This window comes from Neopsephotus bourkii, unplaced genomic scaffold, assembly GCF_033783945.1.
Source record: "Neopsephotus bourkii isolate Nb327-2 ecotype Australia unplaced genomic scaffold, CSIRO-AGI_Nbou_v1 NB_1139, whole genome shotgun sequence".
Lineage (NCBI taxonomy): Eukaryota > Metazoa > Chordata > Aves > Psittaciformes > Psittacidae > Neopsephotus > Neopsephotus bourkii.
Window position 1 is genome coordinate 803,433 of NW_026901625.1, and position 26,301 is coordinate 829,733.

The 26,301-nt window shown below is 49.7% G+C and overlaps 2 protein-coding genes across 3 annotated transcripts; both read right to left on the bottom strand.

Annotated features, from left to right (window-relative positions):
* Positions 1–2,071: 2,071 nt before the first annotated feature.
* NUCKS1 (nuclear casein kinase and cyclin dependent kinase substrate 1) lies at positions 2,072–16,475 on the bottom strand. 2 transcript variants are annotated; one of them, XM_061362839.1, is made up of 8 exons: positions 16,308–16,475; positions 9,764–9,813; positions 8,621–8,726; positions 6,466–6,521; positions 6,015–6,167; positions 5,734–5,886; positions 4,941–5,087; positions 2,072–4,240 (listed from the first exon to the last, which is right to left on the bottom strand). In XM_061362839.1, the coding sequence occupies exons 1-8, from the start codon at positions 16,322–16,324 to the stop codon at positions 4,041–4,043; spliced, it is 882 nt and encodes a 293-aa protein (XP_061218823.1). In that variant the 5' UTR covers positions 16,325–16,475; the 3' UTR covers positions 2,072–4,040. The 2 variants fall into 2 exon arrangements, with proteins under 2 accessions (XP_061218823.1, XP_061218822.1); XM_061362838.1 differs by having other exon boundaries at positions 4,941–5,090.
* Positions 16,476–19,947: 3,472 nt separating this feature from the next.
* On the bottom strand, positions 19,948–25,963 carry RAB29 (RAB29, member RAS oncogene family). Its single transcript, XM_061362851.1, has 5 exons — positions 25,820–25,963; positions 25,305–25,376; positions 23,571–23,752; positions 22,307–22,428; positions 19,948–21,651 (listed from the first exon to the last, which is right to left on the bottom strand). Exons 1-5 carry the CDS (start codon positions 25,941–25,943, stop codon positions 21,534–21,536), a joined length of 618 nt encoding a protein of 205 aa, XP_061218835.1. The 5' UTR covers positions 25,944–25,963; the 3' UTR covers positions 19,948–21,533.
* Positions 25,964–26,301: the final 338 nt, after the last annotated feature.

Sequence of the window (26,301 nt, forward strand, 5' to 3'; positions counted from 1 at the left end):
GAGCAGAACTTATATTTAAACCTCCCAAAACTGTAGGAAAATAGTCAAAGTTCAGGGAAAATTGTCTATTTGATCATATACATATAGAATATATAATTTCCACATATAGATGTGACCCACCCCCCCCAAACTAACATCTCCTATATGCCAGCAACTATTTTGTGACAGTGTCCCTTTAAGCATCCATCTGCTTACATTTTCAGATCCTGCCTCCCCCAACAGATGAACATCCACTTCTCAACTATTAAACTCATGGATCAGTTTGTAGTTTTTAAGAACCATGTGTTCAACAATATGATCTGTTATAAAAATAAACACTTCACAAACAAATTACGTAAAGCAAAGCACCAGTTTCTACAGCTCAAAAGCTTCCAGCATGTTACAGTTTACTTCCCTCCCTCCTTCACCTGGGTGCCTCAGTGTTTATTGTACCTTTGGGACCATCACCAGTGGAGGGGTTAAAAAAAAAAAGGAAAGAAATGGGAAAAAAGAAAGGAATTCCAGCACATCTCCTGCTGCTGCCTGGGAAGGCCATCGCCTGCTGCTGATGCAGCAGCACCAGGCCATCGCCTGGTGGCACAGGAGCTGAGCACACTCAGCACTGAGCCCTGGCAGTGGTGAGCGTCCCAAGCAGAAGCCATCTAAGGTGTGCTGCTTCTCTCCCCACATGCTCTTCTGCTTTGATGAAGCTAAAAGAGAATGAAAAGCTTCTTGGCTGCCCCATTTCCATGTCTTGCTCTCCCCTACAATCCATTCCGAAACCCCATTTTGCTTGGTATGTTTGGCATTCTCATGCTGATCAAATAGGATGTGAAGCAAATAATCCTTAGTATGAAATTCCAACCAAAATTGCCAGTGTTCAAGCCTTGTGGCCTACTAAAGGCAGGACTACTGACATAGAGCTGCAAAACTGAACACGGTGGTGTAGATTCAGACACAGAATGGACAAAAGGTTATAGAATGGAAGTTAGTTCTGAACTACCATTTAAAGACTAAGAGCAGGGCACTACTTAACTGAACTCTGGAATAAATCCATTCACCTCTCTGCAAAGGCTCCAAAACTACAGCTGTGGAACAGAAGACAATCTTTCTCAAAGGCTTCTTCTGTGACTGAAACTTTCTGCTCCGGGAAGAACTCCTGTTCCAGCTCCTAAAGAAAGGCATTCTTCACAGCTTTCCTTCAAGAAAACAGAATGCTTCACACAAATTAAGTAAAAAGGACATTTAGAAATGGTAAGTGCCACTATTGAAAAATGCCGTGTGCTAAAAACAGTAACTAAAAAGCATCCACCTTCACTATTTTCTTTTACCTGGAAAAATGGAAACCGCTGTTTCAAACAGAGAAGCCAAGAAACCATTTGGGCTTAACTTAGTGTTTGCACGGAACAGTCAGATACAGCAAAAGGTACAAAACCCCATCAGCAGGACAGGGTTGACATCGTGTTCGGGTTGTGACAAACTCCAAGAGAAGCATCAAGCAGCCTGTACCAGCCGTGAGGCGAACGGATGAGAAAGCAGAACAGGTTTGTTAGAGCAAGGGCTGAAACTGCCAGGCAGGAGAGAATCCAGTCCAAAACCTGAACTGAGAACAACAGGAACTCGTTTTCACAGCCTTCACTTTAGTTACCTGTGTTAGCAAAAGAAGATCATACAGTGGAACTTATAAAAGACACTCTTCAGGAAATAAACCCTGGTCTGGCAGGTCAAGAACCAACCGTTTGACCAGTCAGCTAGAGGTATTCTACAGTTAATAGCAAAAAAACTCCCTAAGAAGCCAATAGACAATAGCTTGAAATAGTCTGGACTGAGAGGGACCAACCCCGTGGCCCAGACAGTCACAAAAGTGTATTCTATCCCCAGTTTGAATCCAACTGCTTTTGAAAACTTGGCCGTTTGTTTTCCCCGTATTACCCAAGAAGTGGAGGTAAAGAGACTCTGCTCTCCCAGAAACCGGCAGGTGGGAAGAGGGGTGGGAGAGGAGAGGGGATTACATTCGCTTCTTTATCAAGAGTTGATACTTCAGCTCCAGCCTTAAGCTGTTCTGCAAAATTAAACCACTTAAAAAAGAAGATTTACAATGGAAACACTGATCATCTTTATTGTAACGGCAACAGTAATTTCATTAGAGTAAAGAATATTAGAGAACTTAATTTTTTATAAGCCAAGGTAAAGTAATTTACCAGCCTCAATAAAACCCATGGCTATGAATCACACAAGACAATCACTCGGCTGTTAGATTAATAGTCATTCCACATTTTAGGCTCCACACTGTGCTCATCAGCATCTCCAGGCTTCCTAGGCCATTCAGCCCAACGTCCTTCCTGGTCATAGTAGTGTCTCTCTCTACAATCCAGACAGGATTCAACACCTGGTAGCAGGTGCACCAGCAGTCCAACTGATTAGCTGCCTTATGTTAACCTTCAAGAGGCTGGTTACAAACTGTGTAGCTCTGTGACAAAAAGAAAGGATGCAAAGCTTCTCAGCTATAGATAACTGTGAGCGACACAGAGAAAGCACAAAGGGTTTCAAAAAGAGAAAAACAGCAGGTCCAGTTTTGAGTAGTTCCACCAACAAACATGGCAGTAACCTCTGCATTGGGGTTTGAAACCCAGGGCTCGGGTACTTTAGAAAACAAGGATATGGCTGCTTGGATAAAAAACACATTTAAATGCCACCACACACATCTCAAGTGTCTTGCATTTTGAGGGGGACATCCTGCTTTTTTATCAGGGAACGACAGAGCCCTGCTACACTGCTCCCAAACTCCACTTCCTCCCGACTTCATCCTTTACCACTGTTCCCTAGTCAGCACTGCTCAGGCTTAGGGAGCAGAACGATGCCCAACAGTCAGAAGCAGCCATGTCAATGTGAGAGCAAAGCCTCCCACACTGCAGGATGAAGACATGAAGTGGGATCGTGGTGATGTGCACTACCACGGAAGTCTGCTGTCCAACACTGGAGCTGGAGAGGCTGAGCTCTGACTACACAGCCTCCTGAGGCCAGATGGAGGGAGAGAAGAGAAACACTTCAGCGTGACTCATGGGATCCGAGACTGACCAGAGCATTACAGGAATCCTTTGCTTCACATTTAGGAAAGGACATCCCTCGCCCCAAAAGCTAAAGAATTTAGTTTTACGCTACCCGTTGATTCTTTGTTTTGTTTCCTTGGGAAAACTTTAGAGACATTTGCCACAGTCCCAAACTGGAAACCAGAGGTTTGCAAATGGTTTGCCATTTTTTCTTCCCCTATCCTGCCCACCTATAGCCAACTGTGGAAGAATTAAGGGATGGGAGAAGCTTGTAGGTTGTCTATCTGGATTTGTAGAGAATAAACTGCAATTCTCCTATTGCGGAACAGTATTCTCTCCAGCCAACACAAAAGATCTTGAATCCTGATCAGAGGGTCTTTACTAAACAGAAGACAGTGGCCCATCTACAAGTCTCAGGATTGCTTTCCATGAAAAGCGTGCCTGAATCCAAGAAACACAGGTTTCCTCCCAGTGTTTCCTCTTCCTCAACTGGAATTCCTACCAACTACATTGGTTTTTGAGTGCTTTTGTCTCACCAGAAGTCTGTTAAAGCATAGCTTCATTTTCCCCCCAGATTCAAACACAGAAGAACAGTTTGAAAGAACTCTTACCAGCACTGGGCAATCTAGTCTAACAAGGTATGATTTCCACGTATCAGTCTCAACCCTTATTGCTTCACAACTGCAGTTATCCCTTGAAAGAAAAATATATATATATATTCAAAGGTCTGTTAATTTTGTCTCCAATGGCTTTCCTGGGGGAGGGAGAACAGAATGGCCAACAGAGAACATTGACTTCAAAACAGGACTGTGTAAGGGTTTCCTCTTATTAAAAAAAGGATACACTGTATTAAAGAGCTGAAAGTAAAGACAGCATTCAAAGCCCATGAGTCAAGCCACAGCCAAAACCGTGTTCTACCCCTAAGTGTTTTCTTTTCCTTTTTCTTTTTTTTGTTGGGTTTTTTCTTTTTTTTCCTTTTTTTTTTTAAACAAAGATTTCCTCAACTGCCATTTAATCTTCCCCAGAGGGTGCTTCATCTTCAGAGCCCTCATCCCCTGACTTCTCTGGTGCAGGGCTGGCTGATTTTTTCTTTTCTGGGGGACTTTCAGGCTCTTCATCCTCTTCTTTAGGGGATGGGGTCTTTTCTTTTGTTGCCTTGGAAGCTGTGGGGCGGCCTGCCTTCCCTTTGCCTTTCACTGGGCTGGGGGTCACTGAAAGAAGAAAGAGCTTATAAAAGTTATGATCAGCAACAGAGACAAAACTGTCACGTGGCTTCATACAACCAGGACTGACCAACACATGGTGTGTTTTACACTAAGTGTTAGAAAAGACCTTGAAGCTCATCCAATCCAACCACTTCCAGCACTGCCAAGGCCACCACTAACCCATGGCACCGAGGGCCTCACCTCCACAGTGTGTGAGCACTTGCAGGGACAGTGCCTGCAGCCCTGCCCTGGGCAGCCTGTTCCAATGCCTGAGCACCCTCTGGGGCAGGAATTGTTCCTCAGCTCCATCTAAACCTGCCCTGGTGCAGCTTGAGGCCGGTTCCTCTTGCCCCATCCCTTGTTCCTTGGGAGCAGAGCCCAGCCCCTCCTGGCTCCATCCTCCTGTCAGGCAGTTAGTAAAGCTGAACTGAAAAGTTAGCTAATGATATCAGAACTATTTAATTCCATATCCTGATCAATCACTAGATATGACACCACAAGCACAAATTATTTGGCTACAATAGGCTGAAATTCAGACTGCAGCTTCTCAATCGGGAAAATTTTGCTATCTATGCAGTTTTTCAACAAGACATAGATAAGAATTCAAACTCTTTAATTAAGAGTGAAAGCTGCCACATTATTACATAGTGCTGCTTTAAATCACAGCCTGTTACATGAATGACATGAATTACATGCATACACTCACCTGTAGCCTTTAGCCTGGGCTTCGGCATTTTCTTTTCTTTCCTCTCTGGCTTGGATTTCTTGGAGACCTTTTTGTTTTTCTTTTTTGAACTGCCATAGTCACTGTCATCATCGTCTTCCACGAGGAAGTCTTCGTCGCTTCCTGAATCTGCTGGAAGCATACAGAGATTTCAGTTTTTATTGAGAAAAGGAAAGGGAGCAGAAGATACAGTTGAGGGATCTGCCAGTTCAACTGCAGAGACTGGAAACCAGGACTCGGTGACCTTAAGAGCTTCCACCTATGTGCTAAAGGACATTGCAGACAGCTTTACACTGCTAGGGATAAAGCACTAGTATAATGACACAGCGAGTGTTTTGAGGGCCTCTACAAATGCTCTATCTCCTTAGTAAGAGTGGGAGAACTGATCTTCTCAATGGTACTCTTAACTCCATTGTGAAATCATTCGCACTCAGTATTTCAGATTTCATTACCAGGACCTATCTCTTCTGAAACAAACTGTCCTTCCCTGATTAGATCAAGGATAAAAAGTACTCTTATGTCATCTGAAAGGAGCATGAATGCTTCAAAATCAACTGGATAGCAGCAAAAAGCATGAAGAATTTCACAAGTGTTAAAGCTTGGTCCGTTGGACAGACACGCAGTGATAAGTTACTGAGAGGAACAAGTTACATCTTCACTGTCACAGTCAAAAAGCAAACTGGTTTCCTTTTGTTATCTGGCCAAACCCATAAACTTCTGCTTAACTATACCCATATTACATAGATTTTAACTTTTTACAATCCCATTTACTCACTCTCCTGGAACTGTGCTTCATCATCCTCTTGCTCTTCCTCCTCGCTCCCCACATCATCCATAAGCATCTCTCGTTGTTTAGAGGCTGCTTTGGACGCTGCCTGTCGTTGCTGACGCACGTTTTTGTGGTCTTCTTTTTCATCCTCACTGTCCTCTGCAGCAAAAGTCACCACGTTATAAGGAGACAGGGAACAGAGATCACCTTGAGGTAGTACAAGCACAAGACACAGGTCAAGGCAGTCATGAGAAAGTGAATTAAGATGCTCAGTAACTGTTTGTTACCTGCAGGCCTTTTCCTGGATTTGGAGGCCACCCTCTTATTCTTTTCTGGTTTAGCCTTTTTTCCTTTTTTGCTTTTTTGAGAGCTCTCATAGTCACTGTCAGCTTTGCCATCATCTGCTCCTAAGTCATCATCTTCGCTGCCAAAATCTTCATCTGGAAGGAAAAGGTACAACTATGAAGTTTCTTGTATCATTCTGAAACAGGGACAAGAACGAGAAGGAAGAGATTCACAGACACCTATCTGCTGCATATTACAACACAAAACCAAGTTATCCCAAACCAGGATGGGAAATAACAGCAGCAAGAAGCAGCATCCAGCTTAAGTGTATTAGGAAAGTGCATGCTTCTCTAGGCAGAACAGTTTCTTTCCTATGCTAAATCCTACTCCTGTAGCTCTTACAACCTGCTCTTCACTTTGTAGATACACTATCTGCACAATGTAGTTAGTTACCTGCCGAGTGTGAATCATCTTTCTTAGTCTTCACATCTTTTTCTTCTGAATCCTCACTGAAAATGAGAGAAAGACAGGGTTTGGCTGCTGTTTTAACTTTGGTTTCAGGCACTGACATATGGAAAACACCAATATGCACAGAGCAAACTGATCTCCAGGCTGGGAAGAGGCACTTGTCCTGGACATCACCATGTTATACTTCAGAATTACTCAGCTGTGAACGGAGAGATCATGGCTGGAAAGGTAACGTTCAACCTTTGAATCACAGACAAAGTGATCCAACCAGGAAATAAGGTTGAGATGAACCATGCACTTCACTCTTAACCCTATCAATAATACAGGTCTTGCATTTGACAGTTAGAAATTAAGGTTTATGTAATACATGTCTGAGCCTATAAATGGAATAAAGTTTTATACTGAATATTATAGTCATCACTTTATGTCACTGCTTTCTTTGGACCCCTTCATCCTCTATTGCTCTACAGCACTTGACTAGCACATATTTGGGTTTACAATCTCTCAAATGATCTCATTTCTGAGGGAGTTTCACCACTCCTCACCAGAGGGCATCCCTATCAAGCAGGTACTCATGCTCTTATCCAAACCCCCATCATTAGTCATTCCCACTGGCCAGAGAGGGCTTTCCTTCCAGCATGGAAGAACGTGCACTCCAATCAGGAAGCAAGCAAGTGTTCTGAGCAGGAGTGGTAAGGGCCAATGCTGTACAACATGTACAATAGATCAAACCTCTGCTGCTTTCCTATCCGGCAGTTGAAGCTGCCACACAACACTTGAAGAACTCTCATAGTTTAGGTAACTTGTCTCACCACAGCCCCTCAGGCCTGGATGTTTTCTGTGTGGGTTTCAGTCCCTTGAAGACATGAGTTGGCTTTCCATGCAAGCCCTCTGTGAGTTTTGCAATACATACAGAACTGTTCTCACAGATTTAAAAAGCCCCAGAGCTAAAAGGACATCAAGGTCAGCTACTAAATTGCTTTGGGAGCTGCCCAGCCCTATCTCTTTACAGTCGTATCCATGAAATCCTTGATTTCAGGTATTCCAGGTATTTGCCAGGGTGAAAACAGTCTCTCCCACCACTCAGTTCACAACAGCAGGTAGACCATGGAAATATTTGCATGCCTACAATTCACGGAAGAGGAAGATGATAGGGAAGCCTCCAAAGTGTACAGTGCAAGAGGATCAAGAGACACCTTGGGCTTACAGAGTATGAATAAACTCCATCCCTGAAGCTGGTGTCTCTCATGAGGGCAGTCAGTTGACTTATGAGGTGTTATGGCAATCATTTGCTGACCACAGTTACTGTAAACAGGAAGATACTTTCCCTCTACAGGAAAGACTTCAGCTATTCAGTAGGGCATCACACTGCTGGAGCAACTCGGTTATCAAAGCAGGTTACTTTGGTTATGAATTAGACAAAACTAGAAATGGGAAACAAAGAAATATAACAAATGGCCCCAGCTCCTAACTGCCACTGTACTGTAGCATTTAATCTTTAACCAAAAGGGGGAATGGCTTTAAACTGAAAGAGGGGAGATTTAGATTAGATATTAGGCAGAAGCTGGAGAACTTCTGAGGGTGGTGCTGGTAGTGAGGCACTGGCACAGGGTGCCCACAGAAGCTGTGGCTGCCCCATCCCTGGCAGTGCTCAAGGCCAGGCTGGACAGGGCTTAGACAAACAGAAGGTGTCCCTGCCCATGGCAGGAGGTTGGAACTGGAGGAGTTTTAAGGTCTCTTCAACCCAAACCATTCCATGATTCTATGAATGCTCCAAGCATATGGAAAAAACATGGAAAACAGAATGCATCTTGCCACTGACTTACCTGGATAATTGGAACAGTTGCCAGTTTCTGTAACTCTGATCATATTCCTTCCCATTCCCACCATCTAGCTCTGGAAATTTCAATGACAAAGCACTAGTGACAAGTACTTTCCACATGATTTCTCTGTCTATTCGGATGAGAAAGAACCACCTCAATGTCCAAACTGATTATTCAAGCTTTGTGATTGAGAGCTCTGTAACTTACACTGCAGACCTTGAACTCCACTTACAATCACTCCTCTTAGGATTTACTGCTCCCCAGACACAGGACAAGGTTTGGAGCCATGTTTGTAGGGGATGAAGTGCTGCTTTTACCTGTCCTCCTGAGAGTTCTTCCCAGATCTCCTCTTATTTTTAGCCTCCCGGGGAGACGAACGGATTTTCTTGGATGGAGGACCTGAATCTCTTCCATAATCTTCATCTGGATGGGACAGCACAAAATGGCTTTGAGTCAAACTCCTGGTTCCCAGCAAACTGACTCCTTCAGCTATCACTTAAATTGCCCATTTCATGCACATCAAAAAGAAGCCCTTAAAAAAACTCAAACCAACACAATATCAAAACCACAAAGCTTCAAACAGAACTTTATAGAAGCAAAGTGCTGTCTTTAACCAGTGATTTACCTTGTCTTCCACCAGCAGCACAACCAGTGCCCGACACAAACAAGTCCGACATAGGAAGATGAGCTACAGAAAGCCCCACAAGAGGACACAGTGTTTCACTTTACAGAAACAGAGTTGTTATCTAAACCTATTACAAACTAACATCCCTACATATTTCTACGTGCTTTTAACAGCACTTTATTTACTGTGCTGTGATGGGAAAAAACACATGTCATTGTGGAGTAGTTTACACAGTAACTTTTTACAACTATTACACAATACCTTATACAATACGGGAACAGGACTGCAATGAAGAACTATGCACATTTGTTTCCATTATCAGTGCAGCCTCACTGAGCAAACAGTAGCACTGTGAGTGTTTTCTAAGAGCACAAAACGTATTCCATATGGCTTCCAGAAACATTCCATTAATTCACAGGGACATAAAGACTGGGGTTTGGAGATGCAATTCCCAAAAATGCCTCCTGACATGATGGGATTAACTGCAGTCCCACTAAACTGGAAACACATTTTATGGGAGAAAAAGTGGCATCAGGGAGATGCTGCCCCAGAACATAACATAGACCAAGGAAGAAGATCGTTGCTGCCAACAGCCTCAGGGCACTACAACAATACAAGCATTAAATAGTAAGATTTCTATCACCATTGTTTGCTTAATACAAAGCATATGAGGATCATTATATTTGCAAATACTTATTAACAGTTCAGGCTGTGAAGAGCAGAAAGTCCTTCGAATGTAAGTTAAAGATGTGACAAGAAGCAAAACAGCTGATACACAAAGCAATAAATGAACTAGGCCCAAGATTATATTGGTAAGAAAAAAAAAGGCATTTACCAGCATCGTCTGATTCCTGAAACTGGGAATAATCGACCACCTTCCTGTTCCTGTTCAAAAGCAAGGGGAAAAAAGAAGTTAGCAATCTGAGATACAAAAGCTTTCTGCAAGTACCAAGAAAGTGCCATATCCTTGCTTACAGTGCAGGATTTGCAGCCGAAAAACACTCCAAGCAAACTCTCCTAAAGCAAACCACCTACACCTTTGAAGTCAGAGATGAGCACTCTATATTCTAGCCTTTTCCCAAGGAGCTGTTAGAATAGACTGGATTATAGTCTTGCAGTTGAGAAGTGCATTGTGATAAGTAGCACTCTCTTATGGCTCATGGCTGCAGTGAGGAAGAGCCATCTTAACCTGCACTACATGGTTCTTTCATTATTCACACTATGGAGCTATCATTATGTATCACACTAGCAAAAGCCTATTCTAAAGCAGTGTTTCCACCCCAAGATTAAAGATGCACATCAAGAAAGCATCAGCCTGAACTTTAAGCCAGAGCTTCCCCTAAGACCCTGTGGCACAGCTGTGTTACTTAAGACCAGGATTCCAGGTGTAAAACAAGCACACAAATATCAGCATGAATTAGAGAAGCATTTCCCTATTGTTTTCCAACCCCTCTGACTCAGAGCCAGTGGCAAAGCTGATTTTGCAGCCATCACCACCCATGCTCACCTCTACAGCCAAAAAAGTCAAGCAAGTGGTAGGAGCTGGAGGACCACTGCACAGAGAAGGCAACACAAGCCCCCTCCAGCACATGAACCACAAGGCCCTTCCCCTCTCCTGCCCTGCTGAATTCCACACACAAACTGGACTGCACTTTGCAATTAACTTCATGCATTGCTGCCAAGAGCATCGAGCTGAAAGATGTCTCAAAGGCCATTGTTGCCTTCTGGCTGTTGATCCATTTGAAATCAAGTGTGAGTTGGCCTCCTGTACAAGTACCTCTCCTCACGGCTTGCAGCAACAGGCATCAGAAGATGAAGAAGCACAACCAGGACCGAGCCCCCTTAAAAAACTCCCCCAAAGCTCCAAGCTCTCAACAAAGAAAGCCCCAACAAGCAAAGAGAAGGGAAGCAAAACCAGTCATTAGATTGCTACAGGCTGAATCGCATCCAAGCTGCAGAGTACGCGCAAGTGGAACAAAGTACAAGAGCAACGTGCTCCCGAGCACTGCTTGCTCGCAGCCCCAGCACAGGAATACACCAGTTCAAGAACACAACCACTGGCAAAGCTTGTTACAGTGCACTGTCCAGGAACTCCAGTTCCTTTCCAACAGGCAGCCTTCCTGAAGATTGCCTCCTGATGTGCCTCCCATGTGAAAGCACTGATTTTACTCTAGTAAGCATGTGAAGAGCAATGAAGTTACTAAATAGGATGTTCAATCACTTCTCTAACATGCAAGATGGAAGTCGTAATCTTGCCACCTTGTAGTAACTTGGTCACACACAGCTTTATCTTCCTTTTTTCAGTCAAAGGCCCAGATTAAATCAGGCCCTGAAAACATAGCACAGACAACAGAACTTCAGTGAAAAACACTGTCCCTATGGAAAACATCCTTCCTCCTTCTAAACTCTGTACCCTGTGTTCAGCTGGACAGTAAATCCTGCCAGGTTCTCGTTACCTGCTGAACAGGAGCAGTGATACTGGTATTAAAACCCCATCACTATGGCAGAAGGAAACTAGAGAGAAGGCAGCTTGTCTTGATGTGATTCTGCAGGGCAAGGAGAAGAGCAGAGGAAAAGGAATAACTTACAGTGAGATTCCTGCAGGCAGAAACATGCAGGTCTTCCCAACAGAGCCAGAGAAGCTCCCAAGGGCAGAACCAGCAAACAAACCACTCCTGCCTCTGCCATTCTGCTCACTCTATACTCATCACTCACCCCATGGAGATCAACTTATGCTTGGCTGTAGACCTGTCAACAGCACTGATGTGCAGTGCTTAGTAACTACAAGCTTGCAGAGAGAGACTGCATCTTTTATTATGCCAAGGTGATAAAAACAGAGTAGATAGGTACACTAGGGCTTAGAGCCAGAGCAAAAGTAGTGCTGGTTATGTAAAAAACTAGAAGCTTTTAAGGCAAGCAACCAGCTATAAACCATGTCTTAAACCAGGCAATAAACCATTTCTTACATTCAGTTAGACTGAGCATAAGACAATCTTGCAGGTATCTGGGATGGATACTGTTCAAGCTGGTTTCAAATACACACTGAAACTTTAAGGTAACTCACTTGCTAATTCAGCTTAACATTTACAGTGTGCATATGAGAAGGAACTGGGGGAGAAAAGGTAGAGAGAGAAGTTGCCATAGTGTAAGTTTTATTTAACAGCAGTCAGTCCAGTACTGATGGAATAAAGAGTAACTCTTCCAGCAAGTCCTCAGCACTCACTGAGCAGAGTAATGCTCAAGTCATTTACTAAGAACTCAGAAACACCCAATGGTTCTTATAACCCATACTCAATGCCCACCAAGCCAAGTAAGGATTGCATAGGAATACCCCAGCTTCAGCTAGTAAGCTCCCTAACTCCTCAGCCTTTGGAAGTCAACATGTCAGATTTCCACCATTCGGGAAGTTTTTGGCTTTGTAAAGGGAATACTCAGCTCCCCAGGTATTCCCACAAGTATTAAAATCCACAGATCAAGCCCCAGTTTAAACAAAAGAACACATCAGCTCCTGAAAAGCAGTGCTGGGAGTCTTCATAAAGCTGGTGACCCACCTCATCGAGCACTGAAGAGCAATGGTTAGGACAAATAAAGGACAGATTAAATGGTTACTGATGGGGGTTTTGGTTTTAACTCCAGCATTTAACCACTATCACCATCAAACCAAGCACTGTGAGGAACATCAGCGCCAGTCCCTCAGTCCAGGTCAAAGTGTTCACTTCCAAGTTCTCTTTCCCACCTGGTAACGATGTCCCACTGTGAGGGCAGCGTCTTGTCAGTAAGTATTGCCATTTAAAGCACCCCTCTGGTGCCTCTTTTACCCAGAGATAAAGCAGCCAGGAAATGTTTTTCCTGCATACTTCTAAAGCTGTGCAAAACAAACACCCAGTGCTGGTTTTAAGCCTTAAACGAACATTCCCTCACAGGGACACAGCAGAAGCTGAAACACGGAAGCCCAGTGACAGTTCTGAACCTAAAGCACATCACTATGGTGTTACATGGTCAAAACCAGCACAACTGTACTCAGACAAGACTTGAGGAGAGGTTCCCAATTAAAGAGGTCATTGTTTGGGGCTAGACTTGGGGTAACTCCAAACGCCTCTAAGAGTAAGCACTGCTCATGGCATCTCTAGGAGTTTTTAGGGATACACATGACTTGGAACTCCATAAAACAATTAAATGATTTACACAGCAACAGTTTTGGGGCCATCCTCCATTTGAGCCTAACTGCAATTACTAAATACAATACAGAAATGGCCTGACGCAGCACAGGGGGAGGAAAACCGCAAGCCCCAAAACACCCCTTCCCAAATCAATTGTGCAACCTGTGCTGTTCCTGGTATTTCAATTCCTATTGTACCTTTGCCTTGCTCTGTTTCTCTTCAGGCTGAACGTTTTCAGAGCAAGGATCAGATCTTTTTGCTTATCTGGAAAGCATCTGTAGTTATCTCTGGACACGATCACACATTATTCCTTAAGTTAAATCCCAAGGAAAAGCTGTTTTCCCTCCTACTCCATGCAAGAAATCACAATATTTGTATTTTACATTGCCCAGGTACAAGACTGGCAACAAGTCATATTTAGAGAAATAGGGCTTTTCCTGCAAGCAAAATGTCAAAGGTTCCCCTTCCCCTGTGGTGCCAACGGAAGGCTGGGATTCGAGTGTTACTAATACAGAAAAATTAAGTGCCTTGAAGCACTGAGATGGATCAATTCATAACCGGTTTTAATCTTAAAATGAACAAACACAAACCCCTGTGACTTCTCTCCTCGCCCAATGCCTGCAGGGAAGGAATTACCGGCGAGTGAAAGCAGCCAGCAAGGAAAAGCAGAAGCAAAGGCCAGCCAATGGAGAGTCAAAATTCTTCCTTGAAGCACATTAATTGGTGTTCTTTATAAAATCAGCGCCTCAAAATCAGGTATTTCAGTTGAAGGCACAGGAAGGGATGGCACGATGCAGCCACCAGCTCCAAATGCTCTCTGCAGTACTTGAGTGAAGGCAGCCACATGAAGCAGAGGTTCAGTGACTGGAGCTTCCTTTCCCTTTCACTCCTTGCCATTTGCCAACAATAGTGCAGATACCATCACTACCCACCCAGAAGCAGTTTAATTGTGTAGAAAGCCCTTGGGTCCAAGGGCCAGGCAAATGAAGCCTGTAAATACCAGGACTTCACTACCACTTCACACCAATTTTAAAGGAACCAAAGTATTAAGGCAATATTCCACCAACAAGTGGAGGAGAAACAAGGACACAGGCTGGATTTTACGAAGATCCTTGTTTTAAACACACAGATCCACCAGAAACTGGCAAACATAACAGAATAATTCAAAGCCCACTGAACACAGGAAAACTTTTCCAACACCCAATCTTACTCTGATGAGAAACCCTTCCCTAGTCTTCCACGTTAGCAACAACACGCCAAGACATCCAGACAACACCTCAGAGCCAACAACTGGAGAAGTTCCTGGCTTAAACCTATGAAGGGAGCTCTCAGTCACTCCCTAGCAGTGCAGCAGCCTGCACCAGCCACTGAAGACTGACGTTTTTCCCCCGGGAGGGCTGTTTAACACAGCTACACAGTGGATTGCCAGACCTGCTCCTCACACGTGCCAAAGGGTTTGCTGCTGCTAGCAGCCTGCTGGACTTTAGCACCTCATTTTCCTGCCTGTCAGCAGGGGTGACCCAAGTCAGCTCTTTCACAACGCTGCAGGGCCAAGCACATTTCTATTCATTGATTATTTCTGTCTCCAAATGGTGGCTTAGACAGTTACTGAATAGCAGAAAGCTTGGGAGCTACTTGGGAAGACACACCACCTCCCTTACCTGTAGAGAGCCTCCCAGGCGGGCAAGTTAACCACCAGCAGAACAGGCTCTGAAGTGTCACCCTGAGCAGCAAAGTCACATCACGTCTGCATTTCAGAGCACAGGCACTGTCACTCAAGATCAGACCACTAGTCCATCTCATCCACCATCCTGCCTTGCAAAAGGCCAAAGCCTGATGCTGCAGAGCAGAGAATACTCACTCCTATTAATCCACCTTTTGGCCTCAAGACAATTCCCTAAGACTGAAATTTGCGCTTTATCTGCCCTTACCTTTGCATGCAGACTATTGGTCCAAAAAACAGAGCTATGAAAAAACAAGTGTTTCCCTAGCCACTGTGCCAAACTCCCCCACTTAGCACAGTCCTAGCTTCCAGTTATTTAACTCTTGTGTGCTAGAAACACCACTTAACTACAAAGGCCACCACCTATAAATGTACACGTGTAAGTTTTTACAGCCATAATTAATTTCATATCGATTATTCCACAGGACACCCAGGATCCACAGACCAGGGAATCAAAGCACAACCAGTTACTTAAAGTACCCTGAGAAAGAAAACATTGCAGAGCATTCAAACAGCACCTAATGAAACCTCACTTTCGCTATAAAGACAATTCAGGTCTCAAGTCCACTCTGTGAGCACTTTCCAGTTCCCTCTGCCCGCCTCAGGTACATGCCCTGGGATTTCAAAGTCACCACGATCCAACCCCGTGCCTCAGGTTACCCTGCAGCCCCGCAGCTCCAGGCGCAACCAAAGCCACAACCAGCAGGACCTACCTCCCCTGCAGCTGACAGCACAGCCCGCTATGTCAACGCCCCACGGGTTCCTCCTTCCACGGCCTAAACCCGGCGCTCTCAGAGGGGAAGGGGGAAACACCCGTAGGAAACGGACCCGGGGACCGCGCTTAGCGACCAGGCGAGAGGAAAAGGGCGTGCGCTGAGCGCGGCTCCCACCAGAGGGGGCGGCTCCTCCCAACTCCTCCCCTAAACGTGGTTTAACTCCATGCACAGCCCCGCGGCCCAGACCCTGCCCGGGCCCGGCGCGGTGCTGCGGGTCCCCTCCCCCTGCGGCGTGCTCCGCTTCCCCCCGCGCAGGGAGCGGGGCGCAGGGGCTGCGGCACCGGGCGGCTCACGGCGGAGATGCGCTCTCCCCGTTACAAAACGCTGCGCGCGGCCTCTCCCCGGGCCTGCAGCGCACCGGCCCCCCGGCGAACCAGGCCGGGCCGCTCGGAGAGAGCCATCAATGCACCGAGTGGCGGGGAACGTGTGCACCCAGGGAGGAACAGAAGGGAAACGGGCCCGTGCTGCGCCCGCGCGGCCTCCCTGCCCCTCACCCCGCCCCTCCGCGGCTCGCCCGGGCCTCAGGCTGCCCCTTCCCCAGGCACGGCCTGCGGCGAGGCCTGCGGCAGGGCGGGCGGGAGGGCCTGCAGCGCCGGGGGCCGGGCCCGGGCAGGGAGGGAGGGAGCAGGCAAAGGAGGGAGGGAGGGAAGGAGGCAGCGCTGGCGCCGCGGGTGGGAGGAGAGGCGGGAGCGGGGCCTCCGCGCCCCGCCAAGGACTCACCTGACAGGCCTGGACATTTTCCCCGGCGGTTCGGGCCCGGCGCGGGCAGCGTCGCCCGGCGCGGAGGGGAAGGAGGAACGGAACGGTCGCTCGGTGCGGGCTCGGCGTCGCCCGTTCCCTCCCCGGAGCGAGCGGGAGCCCTGGGCCCAGCGCCTCGGGCCGCGCCTCCGGAGCCGCCTCTTCCCCCCTCAGGCGCCGCCGCCGCCGGCCCGCGCCCCGCCGCCGCAGACACCCGCTGCTCTGCGAGGGCCGCGCGGCCGCCCCGGGCCCGGTCGCCGCCGCTCCGCCGCCGCCGCGGTGGCCGCTGCTCAGCCGATTCCCCCCCGCAAAATGGTCGCGTTCGCACCGCCGAGAGGATGCGAGCGGGGGGGGGGCGGTGCAGCCTAACCCGCTGGCACCACCTCCTCCCGCGCTCATTGGGTACGGCGGGCGGAGCGCCGCTTCCCATTGGCTAGTTCGAACCATCACGGCGGGTAGAGCCTGCCCACTGGCCCCGCGGGGAGAGGAGGGGGGCGAGGACGCCCCACACGCTCAAGCTGCTGTGCGCGGCAGAGGAGCGGCCAGCCGCAGATTCGCCACCGAGCCCCGGTGCTGCCGCCCGGCTCCGGGCAGACCCGGCCTGGTTGTGCCCGCCCCGCCGGCCCCGCTCCGCGTTGTCCCGGGGCGCACGGCTCCGGCGGGGCTGCGGGGCCCCATCCGCAGATTCGCCTCGCGGGGCCTGGCGTGGTTTTGGAGGGAAACCGCGGGGAAGCGGGCGCCGGGCCCCGGCTGCCTGAGGCCGGGCCTGCCCCCGGGGGCGGCCGTCCCTAGCGCGGGTTAGGCAGCGCGGTTAGTGCCGAGGGGCCGCCCTTTGTCATGCAGGAGGGCCGCCATTGAGGGACGCGCTCCTGAAGTGCTGCCGCCGGGCATACACTAACGGGAGAAGCGGGGAGCTGCTAGGAACGGGCTCCCCGAGCGGTGCCCGGTTAATTCATGGAGTGGTTTGGGTTGAAGGGACCTTAAAGCTCCTCCAGCTCCAACCCCTGCCACGGGCAGGGACCCCTTCCACTGGAGCAGCTTGCTCCAAGCCCCTGTGTCCAACCTGGCCTTGAGCACTGCCAGGGATGGGGCAGCCACAGCTTCTCTGGGCACCCTGTGCCAGCGCCTCAGCACCCTCACAGGGAAGAGCTTCTGCCTAAGAGCTCAGCTCAGTCTCCCCTCGGGCAGATTCAAGCCATTCCCCTTGGCCTGTCCCTGCAGGCCCCTATCAAGTCAAGCTGTGTGATGGAATCTGCAGTAAATGTACAGATTTCTTTATTTTCATAGCACATCACTGCCCTGTTAGCAGACCCGCTGGGCAATCCTTGTCTTCTGAAGAAACACAGAACATCCATCAGCTTCACCAGGCGGTGATTTCATTCCCAGCACCAATTTCATCACGTCCCCACCAGACAAAAAGACTGTGATGACTTCTCCCAGGTCCAGCGAAGGTTTCGGGTTCTTTAAATTCGCTAGAACCCCAAATTACTCCTTTTGTTTAGAACAGGAGCTGCATTGGCCATGGAGAAATAGAACTTATTCCACAGTCCATTAAAATGGCAGCTTCTGCCATTGCAGGTTAGCTTTGCTTTGCCTTTAGACAGGCTCATTCCCATTTCATTAAAAACTACATAAACCCATGTTAAGACGCCAGGTTACCTGACAGTACAACTATGGCCAGCTTTTTACCTCATATAGGAGTAATCTGGGTTCATTTAATGCCCTGCTTGAGCTTAACTTGCCTCCGTTGGAATTGCTGCCATTTTCCTGTTCCCTTCAGACGTGCTCTGTCCTTGGTGCAGTCAATGCTGGGGACAAAGCAACCAGGAAAGAAAGGGGAGCACTCGGAGCAACTGCCTGCAAAGATAGCCCCAAACCAGGCCATGGGAATGCCTGAGCCCTGAGCAAGGTGCGTTACCAACAACTACATCAAGGACTCCTCTTCCTCTCTTCCTCCTCGGTGCAGGCTCCATTGGATTAAAAGCCACGAGGCCTGAGTCAGGGATGAGTTCTGAAGGCTGACATCCTGCCTGCAGGTCAGTAAGAACGGGGGAATGGAGGAAGAAAGGGATTTCAGTGGCAAGGCTCTGCTTTGCTTTGCTTTGCTGGCAACACGGAGCCATTCACGCGTTGTGTTTTGTACATACCCTGGTTCTAGGTGAACTTGTGAACCCAATTGTTTGGACTGTGGAGACAGGAAAGCACCACCGCCACCGTAAGCAACATCAAGCTTTTATTTCAGCCCCCTGCAACACTGCATCAGTGACTGATTGAGACAGAGAAAACCTCTTTATAATCAACGTGGTAATATGCAACGTTACAGTAATCAGAGCCCTGTTTCTACAATACTTCTGTGGAACAGCAAGTGGTTTAACCAAACAAAACAAGGCGAAGTTTTACTATTATTGGCTTATTTCTGAACTGCACTCTGCCCTCACGCTTTCCCATTCAATTATAGTGAAAATTCCCAGCTCTGTGGCCCCCCAGGGTGCTGTCATCAATGTATAAAATACACCCTTACACTTGATGTGGTTTGGAGTCCCACGACCACAAATGAAAGTTACAGGCATGAGGAACACCACGTGGAAGAGAAGGAAATAGGTGCAGTTGGCTCAGAGTCACCCAGCGAGTACAAAGTCGAAGCAGGCACAGCAGAAGGGGAGCTCGAGTGCATTTCCATTCCTGCTGCAGTGAGCACGTTGATCAGAATCGAGCTGAGGCTTTTCTGCTTCATATTTGAAAGCAGCAAGTTCTTCTCCATCTGCACGAGCGAGACTTCCCTTGGGTTAAAATACCTCTAGAAACAGCTTTGCTCCAAGGTGGATTTTCCCTTTGAGGTGTTTGAAAAGCCAGGATTATCTCCACTAGGACAAGCTGGGCACAACCCATCTCACAGTGTTCTCCCCACACTGCCTGCCCCAGCAAGGAGCACTTCTGAACCCCTCTGTTTCACAGCACTGAATCAAAGTGGGGTTGGGTTGCCTTTATAAGCACCTTATGTGCTCTGAGAACACACATGTGCACAGTCAGATCCTTTTCCTGTCTGGTTGGGTTATGCCCATCTCAAGCAACGGCTCTTTCTGTTGTGCACACTTGTTCTCTGACGCTTGGCTGCTGTCTGTTGAGATGTGAACAAGCAGCAACCAGTGTGGGAGGAAACGCAAGGCCAAGGCACACAGTGGTACCCACCGGGCTGAGCAGAAATCATGTATCATAGAGGAAAACCTTGAAAGAGCTTTCTTTGGCTTTCTGCTTGCTTTTGAGAGGCACTTAGGAAGAAGAAATCCAGGTGAGAAGGTCCAGACCCCAAAGAGGCACTGGCACATCCCACACCAACAAGCAAAAGGTATAAAGGCACTTTCCTACAGGACACGGGGCTGAGGAGCTGGATCATGGAGACAGGAATTAGGAATCTTCAGTGCCAAGCTCTGACCCCAGGGACTGGGTCCTGGGCAGAGATTCCTCAGTTTCCCCATTGCAAGGGCAGCTCTAACACTTGGTCTCTTTGCTGAAACACTTTAGAGGTGCATAGAGAGAAAGCAATAAATAAAACATGAAGCTTAAATGGTTTCATGAGAAATCCTTTAAAAAACCAGACCCTTCTCCCCATGTTCCATAAAGAAAAGAGTTTTTTCTTTTTAACACAATATTTAGGAAGTAAAATTCAACCAGAGTTCCATTTGGTCACTAACCACTTCTACACGTTTCACGTTTCTACAACAGCACAGACAAGGGTAAGTTTAAGTGCCTGTAACCCCAAATTTGGCACCATTTACATGACAGAACCCTAGCACAGACATGAACACAGTGGAATACAGCAGCAGTTCTCCATTTCTCAGCCCTTACTCTTTCCTAATCAATCCTTTCCAACTCCAGAGTGTGAAACCCCACATTTCAGTGTGCTCAGTGAAGGCAACCAACCTTCTTACCACCTTCTCCCTCCACAGATGACAGAAAGTCAGCAAAGAGAGACAAGAGGAAGACTTTGACAGAGAAACACAGCTCTCCCTTAGCAGGGATCAGGACAAGCCAATTTAAACATGGTAACTAGTGAGCTTTTACCCACTTATTCGTGTTGTTGCCCAGAACCACTCTCACCAGTGAGCACCTGGGGACGTGCTCTTCATTTCCTTCCTGTCCTGCAAAGTCTTCTCCTTTGCTCTCCCCTTGCACCAGTAAACCCAGTGGGAGGGCTTTCAGGGAGCTCCCTGTCCCACATCAGCCCTGCCACCAAAGCCACCCCTGGCTACAGAGCAGCTGTGGGGAAGCAATTCCTCAGCAGTTGCAAAGCTACTTGAGATAGCAGGCTACAGGGTGTGCTATGAGGGAAAAGGATGTTCTGTCATACAAAGGAGTTTACGACCTATTCCTCATTCCACTATCCGTGCCCTAATAAAGTGGCAGCAGAAGGACTGTGCTAGGCAGAGGCTGAGTGAGAAAGGACAAACAGAGGCAACTGGGTGATTCCTGATGAAAGCCTGAGGTCTCTGCTGTAAAGCACCATAGTTGGGATGTACAAAAGTAAGGGCTGTGCTACCCCATTTGTCAAATCACACCAGTGATTTCACAGGTCTGGCTGCACAGGACACCAGCTCATCCACATCTGGCTTCCCATCCTAAGGGCACTTACTGGCAATGAAGAGCTGTGTTGGTCCCTCCAGGACATGTAAGCAGAGGTCTGCAGTTCCAAAGCACAAAGTAAAGAGTTTGCTGCAATCCCACACTGGGAATCCAGAGGCACAGAGCATGTGCATGGAATGAAGGTCACAGCACTTGGGACTGGTGCCCTTGGGTATGGCGGGTGCAGGCAGTGGGGAATAGAAGGTGCAACAGTATTAAAAATATACCTTTGCCATCCTTTGCCCTGCTCGAGGCCAGCCCATGGCAGGGGATGAAGTGCTCCAAATCAGTTAAAATCAATCCAAGCCACATGCTTGAACACGGACCGTGCTCCTTTACGAGCAGCAGAGCTCCCAGCTGCTACTACACAAGAGCAAGGGGAATCTTCTCACTCCTCCCTTCTTTCCTTGCTCCAAGTCATTGCAGCGATGCTCTGATGAGGAGGAGTTTGCATTGAACACAAGGCAGCTCGTGAGCGAGGAACAGAAATACCCCCAAAAGCAGTGACAGCCAGGTTAGGAAAACACGATGGTGATAACAAGAGGAGGAGGTTGCTGCTAGAGCCAAGCAGATGGCCCCGTCAGGGCTCTAACAGCAAGCCCAGCCAGGCGGGGTTGGCTCTTTTATGTTAATATAATCCCCGCTGCCAGCAGAAGAGGAACTTCCATCACCAGCGGATGAGGACATCATCTTTTCAATGAGGACCCTAGAAGACAAACACACGTGAGGTTGGGTCGGGTTGGGTTTAACAGGAGGCACGGGGCCAGCACTACAGCAGAAATCAGCAGCAATTCTTTCCAGCAGGACACAGAACTCCAGACCTGCACTAAACAAGCAGGTGAAGGAACCCAAGAGCACTGACAACAGCACTACTGCCATTACCTGCCAGCATCAAAGACCCTGTGATGAGCAGGTAACACAGCAACCACCTCACCTTGGGTCCAGGTTAGGACTGGGACACAGCAAGACGCTCGCTATGTACTGACTGCGCACCCTCAAGGTGCAAAAGCTCAGTCTAACACCTTTCAGACAAGACCAAATCCCCCCCTGAAGGACTGGTGCACCACCAAAGAGTTTCTTACACCTTTGCACAACAAGTCCCATCCTCCTGGTAGAAGCCAGCACATGAAGAAACATTGCTGGTATTGTTCAAATGATTTTCTGTCACCAGAAGCACATCAGAGCTTAACCAAGGAGAAAGCAAGCTTCTGACCTTTCAGAATTCAGGTTCCCTTGGGAGATTTCCTTGTGTTTTATTGCTGCTGTCTGTTACCTGCTGACAGCATCTCCCTCACCTCAAAGGCAGCTGTGTCTGAGAGAGGGAATCAGCTCTTAGGTGGATCACCAGCCACTGTGCCTACCTCATGGACTCATTGATGTTCTTGTTCTCCTTCACAGACGTCTCCACCCAGCCAGAAAAGCCGTTTTCCTTGCTGAACCGATCCACTTCTTCTCTTGTCACTGCCCATGGGGAGAGGTCGCACTGGAAAACAAAAACCCCTTGAAGTTGAGCTTTTTGGTTCTTCAGCTGGGAGGGGAGCTGTGCCCCTCACTCAGCAAACACTGCCCGTGTGCAGGCAGGCAGCAGGCTCAGCCCATCACAGCTCCCACATCACAACCCATAGAGAGCTCTTAGGGCACGGTTCTTAATGGGATGTTGCAAGCACCCATCTATTTATCTCCTCGGAGATGCTGACACGCCTCAGTGAAGCACGCACGGAATGGAGGCACAGGGAATCGTTGTCACTCATCCAAAATCTGCCTGGCCTCTGGCTAGCAAGGAAACGTGTTAGCTGTAAAGGTAACCTGTGGTACGTGTGTGCTGGGAAGGGGCAGGGCTAAAACCTGCTCCAGTGGAAGGTGTCCCTGCCCATGGCAGGGGGTGGAACTGGGGGAGCTTTGAGGTCCCTTCTAACCCAGACCAGCCTGGGATTCAATACAGATGATAACAGCTTGTACCGGGTGAGTGCAGTGTGTCAGTCACACAGGTTTCCTTAATGCAGCAAAGTGGTAACCTCAGAAGAGCCATCAGGGAACGGTGTCTTTGTGGAGGAGAGAAGAGAAGCCACTCTCCTGCCCACCCATCACGTTTTTGAGTCAGCTCCAGCTTTAGGCTCTCTCAAAGCAGGCAAATCTCAAGCTGCATCTGGGAAGCTGCTGAGCCAGCGCTGGCATGGGAAGAGCATAAAGGTAGGCTTGCAATGAAAGGGAAACAGAGGATGGAAAGAGAGCAGCTAATCCTCACCGGGAAACCTGATCCCCAGGAAGCCAGGCATCCCTCGGGCAGCTCTGAGCAGCACCCACAGCACCACACAGAACCCGCCCAGGCCACTGCAAGTGAAAGCACAGCACAAAAGCTTCCTAATCCAGGAGCTGCAGAGCTGAGCTCCAGCAGCACAAGAGCTGCCTCCTGGGAGGGAGCAGCTGATAACATCTTGGTGCCTCTCACACCAACCCCGAGGAGAGCCCTCAGAGAGGCAGAACATGCAAGGACTTCAGGAAGGGATTAAAGAGACCACAAGCTATGGGGCAGCTCTGGGCACAGCTCATTGCTAAAGGGGTCTCCTTCCCTTTGGCACCCCTGTTGCACAGCCGAGCCCACAGAGCACACGCAGAGCTGCTCACTTTGTTAGCCAGCAGCAGGCAGGGCACGGGGCTCCCATCGGGCAGCAGGAGCTTGCTGTCCAAATCCTGCTTCCACTTCTGGCTGTTGCTGAACGTGCTGATGTTGGTGACATCGAACATGATCACACAGGCAGAGGCCTCCCTGTAGTACAGCCGGGTCATGGACGTGAAGCGTTCCTGCCCTTGGGATTGAAAGGGAACAGAAATTACCCCCCTGAGGTATCATTTGCAGGTTTGTTCATGCAAGGAACACGTTTATCCCAGAACATCGCGCTCTCAGCTGGCACTAAACCTACACTTAAGTAATGGGGAGATATGGGGGCACTGAGAGCGCTCGTGTCACACCTCATAGGTCAGGAGAAACAGCATTTCTGACAGCAGCATCCCACACTGGGGTGGGTTGGACCTTAAAGCTCCTCCAGCTCCAACCCCTGCCACAGGCAGGGACCCCTTCCACTGGAGCAGCTTGCTCCAAGCCCCTGTGTCCAACCTGGCCTTGAGCACTGCCAGGGATGGGGCAGCCACAGCTTCTCTGGGCACCCTGTGCCAGCGCCTCAGCACCCTCACAGGGAAGAGCTTCTGCCTAAGAGCTCAGCTCAGTCTCCCCTCGGGCAGGTTCAAGCCATTCCCCTTGCCCTGTCCCTACATCCCTTGTCCCAAGCCCCTCTCCAGGTTTCCTGCTGCCCCTTTAGGCACTGGAGCTGCTCTCAGGTCTCCCCTTCAGGAGCCTTCTCTTCTCCAGGCTGCCCCAGCCCAGCTCTCCCAGCCTGGCTCCAGGGCAGAGCTGCTCCAGCCCTCGCAGCAGAGCAGGACAATCCCCTCCCTCGCGCTCTCCCTGGGGCTCCCATCCAGCCCTGTCTCTGCTCCGCTCTTTCAGTCCCCTCCAGCCACCCGAGTGCCTCTGCACAGCTCAGGGCTGGGGAGCAGAGTGCAGGGACCATGGCTGTGGCCATCCCCTGCTGCTCAGGGCACCCCGAGGGCTCTGTGCCCCCCCGGCTGCCCGTGTTTTCAAACGCCTTTCTGGGGCTGAAGCTGAACCCGGCTCCCTGCTGCAGACTTCTCCTTCCTGCTTGCTTCTTTAGGGACTCCAGAAGCACGCGCCCGGGCAGAGGAAACCGCAGCCCCGTGCTCCTCACCCTCCCCATCCAGAGCTGCTGCTTCAGAGCGGGTGCTCCTCGCTCTGCTTCATCCTGGAGCACCCCCTGCTCCCGACCCAGCCCCGCATCTCCGCATGCCCTGGGTGCTCCCCAGGGATCTGCTTGCACAGATCCGGATCCCAGCAGCTGGAGCAGTGCCTGGAGCTGCTCCACACAAGAATCACGGCCAGGTTGGACACAGGGGCTTGGAGCAAGCTGCTCCAGTGGAAGGGGTCCCTGCCCATGGCAGGGGTTGGAGCTGGAGGAGCTTTAAGGTCCCTTCCAACCCAACCCATTCCATGATTCCCGGCTGTCCTGGCAGTAACTGGGACTTTAACACACCCTCGTGGCTGAGGTGTTACAAACCCAGCTTCAAATGGGCACTTTTCCCATTCACTCTCCTGTGGCTTTGAAACAGGAAAGGTGATGGATTGATCACCTGTGCTGCTGATGGGCTTTGATTGGGCACTGAAATTACCCCTGCAAACCAGAGCCCCTCGGAGCAGAGCAGCCCTGCCCCTGCAGGAGAATCCTATTGGAGGGGGGGAAAGGGGGAAAGGAAAAGAGAAGGGAAGAAGCCACCGAGAGCTTCGGGTACCTGCGATGTCCCAGAGCTGGAGCCGCACGGTCTCGGACTCCGACCACTGCACCACCTTCAGCGCGAAGTCCACTGCAGCGCCCGGGAAAGAAAGGAAACCGCGTCAGGGGCTGCTCCTGTGCAGCCTCCCCCGTTCCCCAGCACCGGAGGGACCGGGAGCTGCTGGAGCGAGCCCGGAGGGGGCACGGGGATGCTGCGAGGGCTGGAGCAGCTCTGCCCTGGAGCCAGGCTGAGAGAGCTGGGCTGGGGCAGCCTGGAGAAGAGAAGGCTCCTGAAGGGGAGACCTCAGAGCAGCTCCAGTGCCTAAAGGGGCTGCAGGAAACCTGGAGAGGGGCTTGGGACAAGGGATGTAGGGACAGGCCAAGGGGAATGGCTTGAACCTGCCCGAGGGGATGGAGCAGGGCTGGGGGCAGGAGCTCCTCCCCGTGACCCGGACGCGCTCTGAGGTCAGGGGGAGGCAGGAGCCGCGCGGGGGCCTCGGGCACAGCCGGTGCCGTTCCCGGGGCCGGCCTCACCTCCCACCGTGCTCTTGTAGTGCCGGCTGAAGCTGTCGCTCGCGAGCCGCCGCACGAGCGAGGTCTTGCCCACGGCCGCGTCCCCGACCACGAGCACCTTGAAGAGCCGGTCCCGAGGGCCCATCCCGCACCGGGCCCGGGCCGCCGGCGTCACGTGGAGCCGGGGTCACGTGGAGCCGGTCACGTGACGGCCAAGTGAGCAGCAGCCTTAAAGCGGCGCTGCCGGGACTGGACACAGGAGCCGTGCCCAGTGAGCCCCAGCCCCATGGACCCCTGCACCCCTAAACCCAGCCCCATGGACTCCTGCACCCCCAACCCCAGCCCCATTGGACCCCTGCACCCCCAAACCCAGCCCCACGGACTCCTGCACCCCAACCCCGGCTCCATGGGTTCACAAACTGAACCCAGTTGGAAAATGCCTTCAAGAGCATCAAGCTCCGTGCCCCCCGCATCCCCAGTCCTGTCCCTGTGCCCTCCTTGCT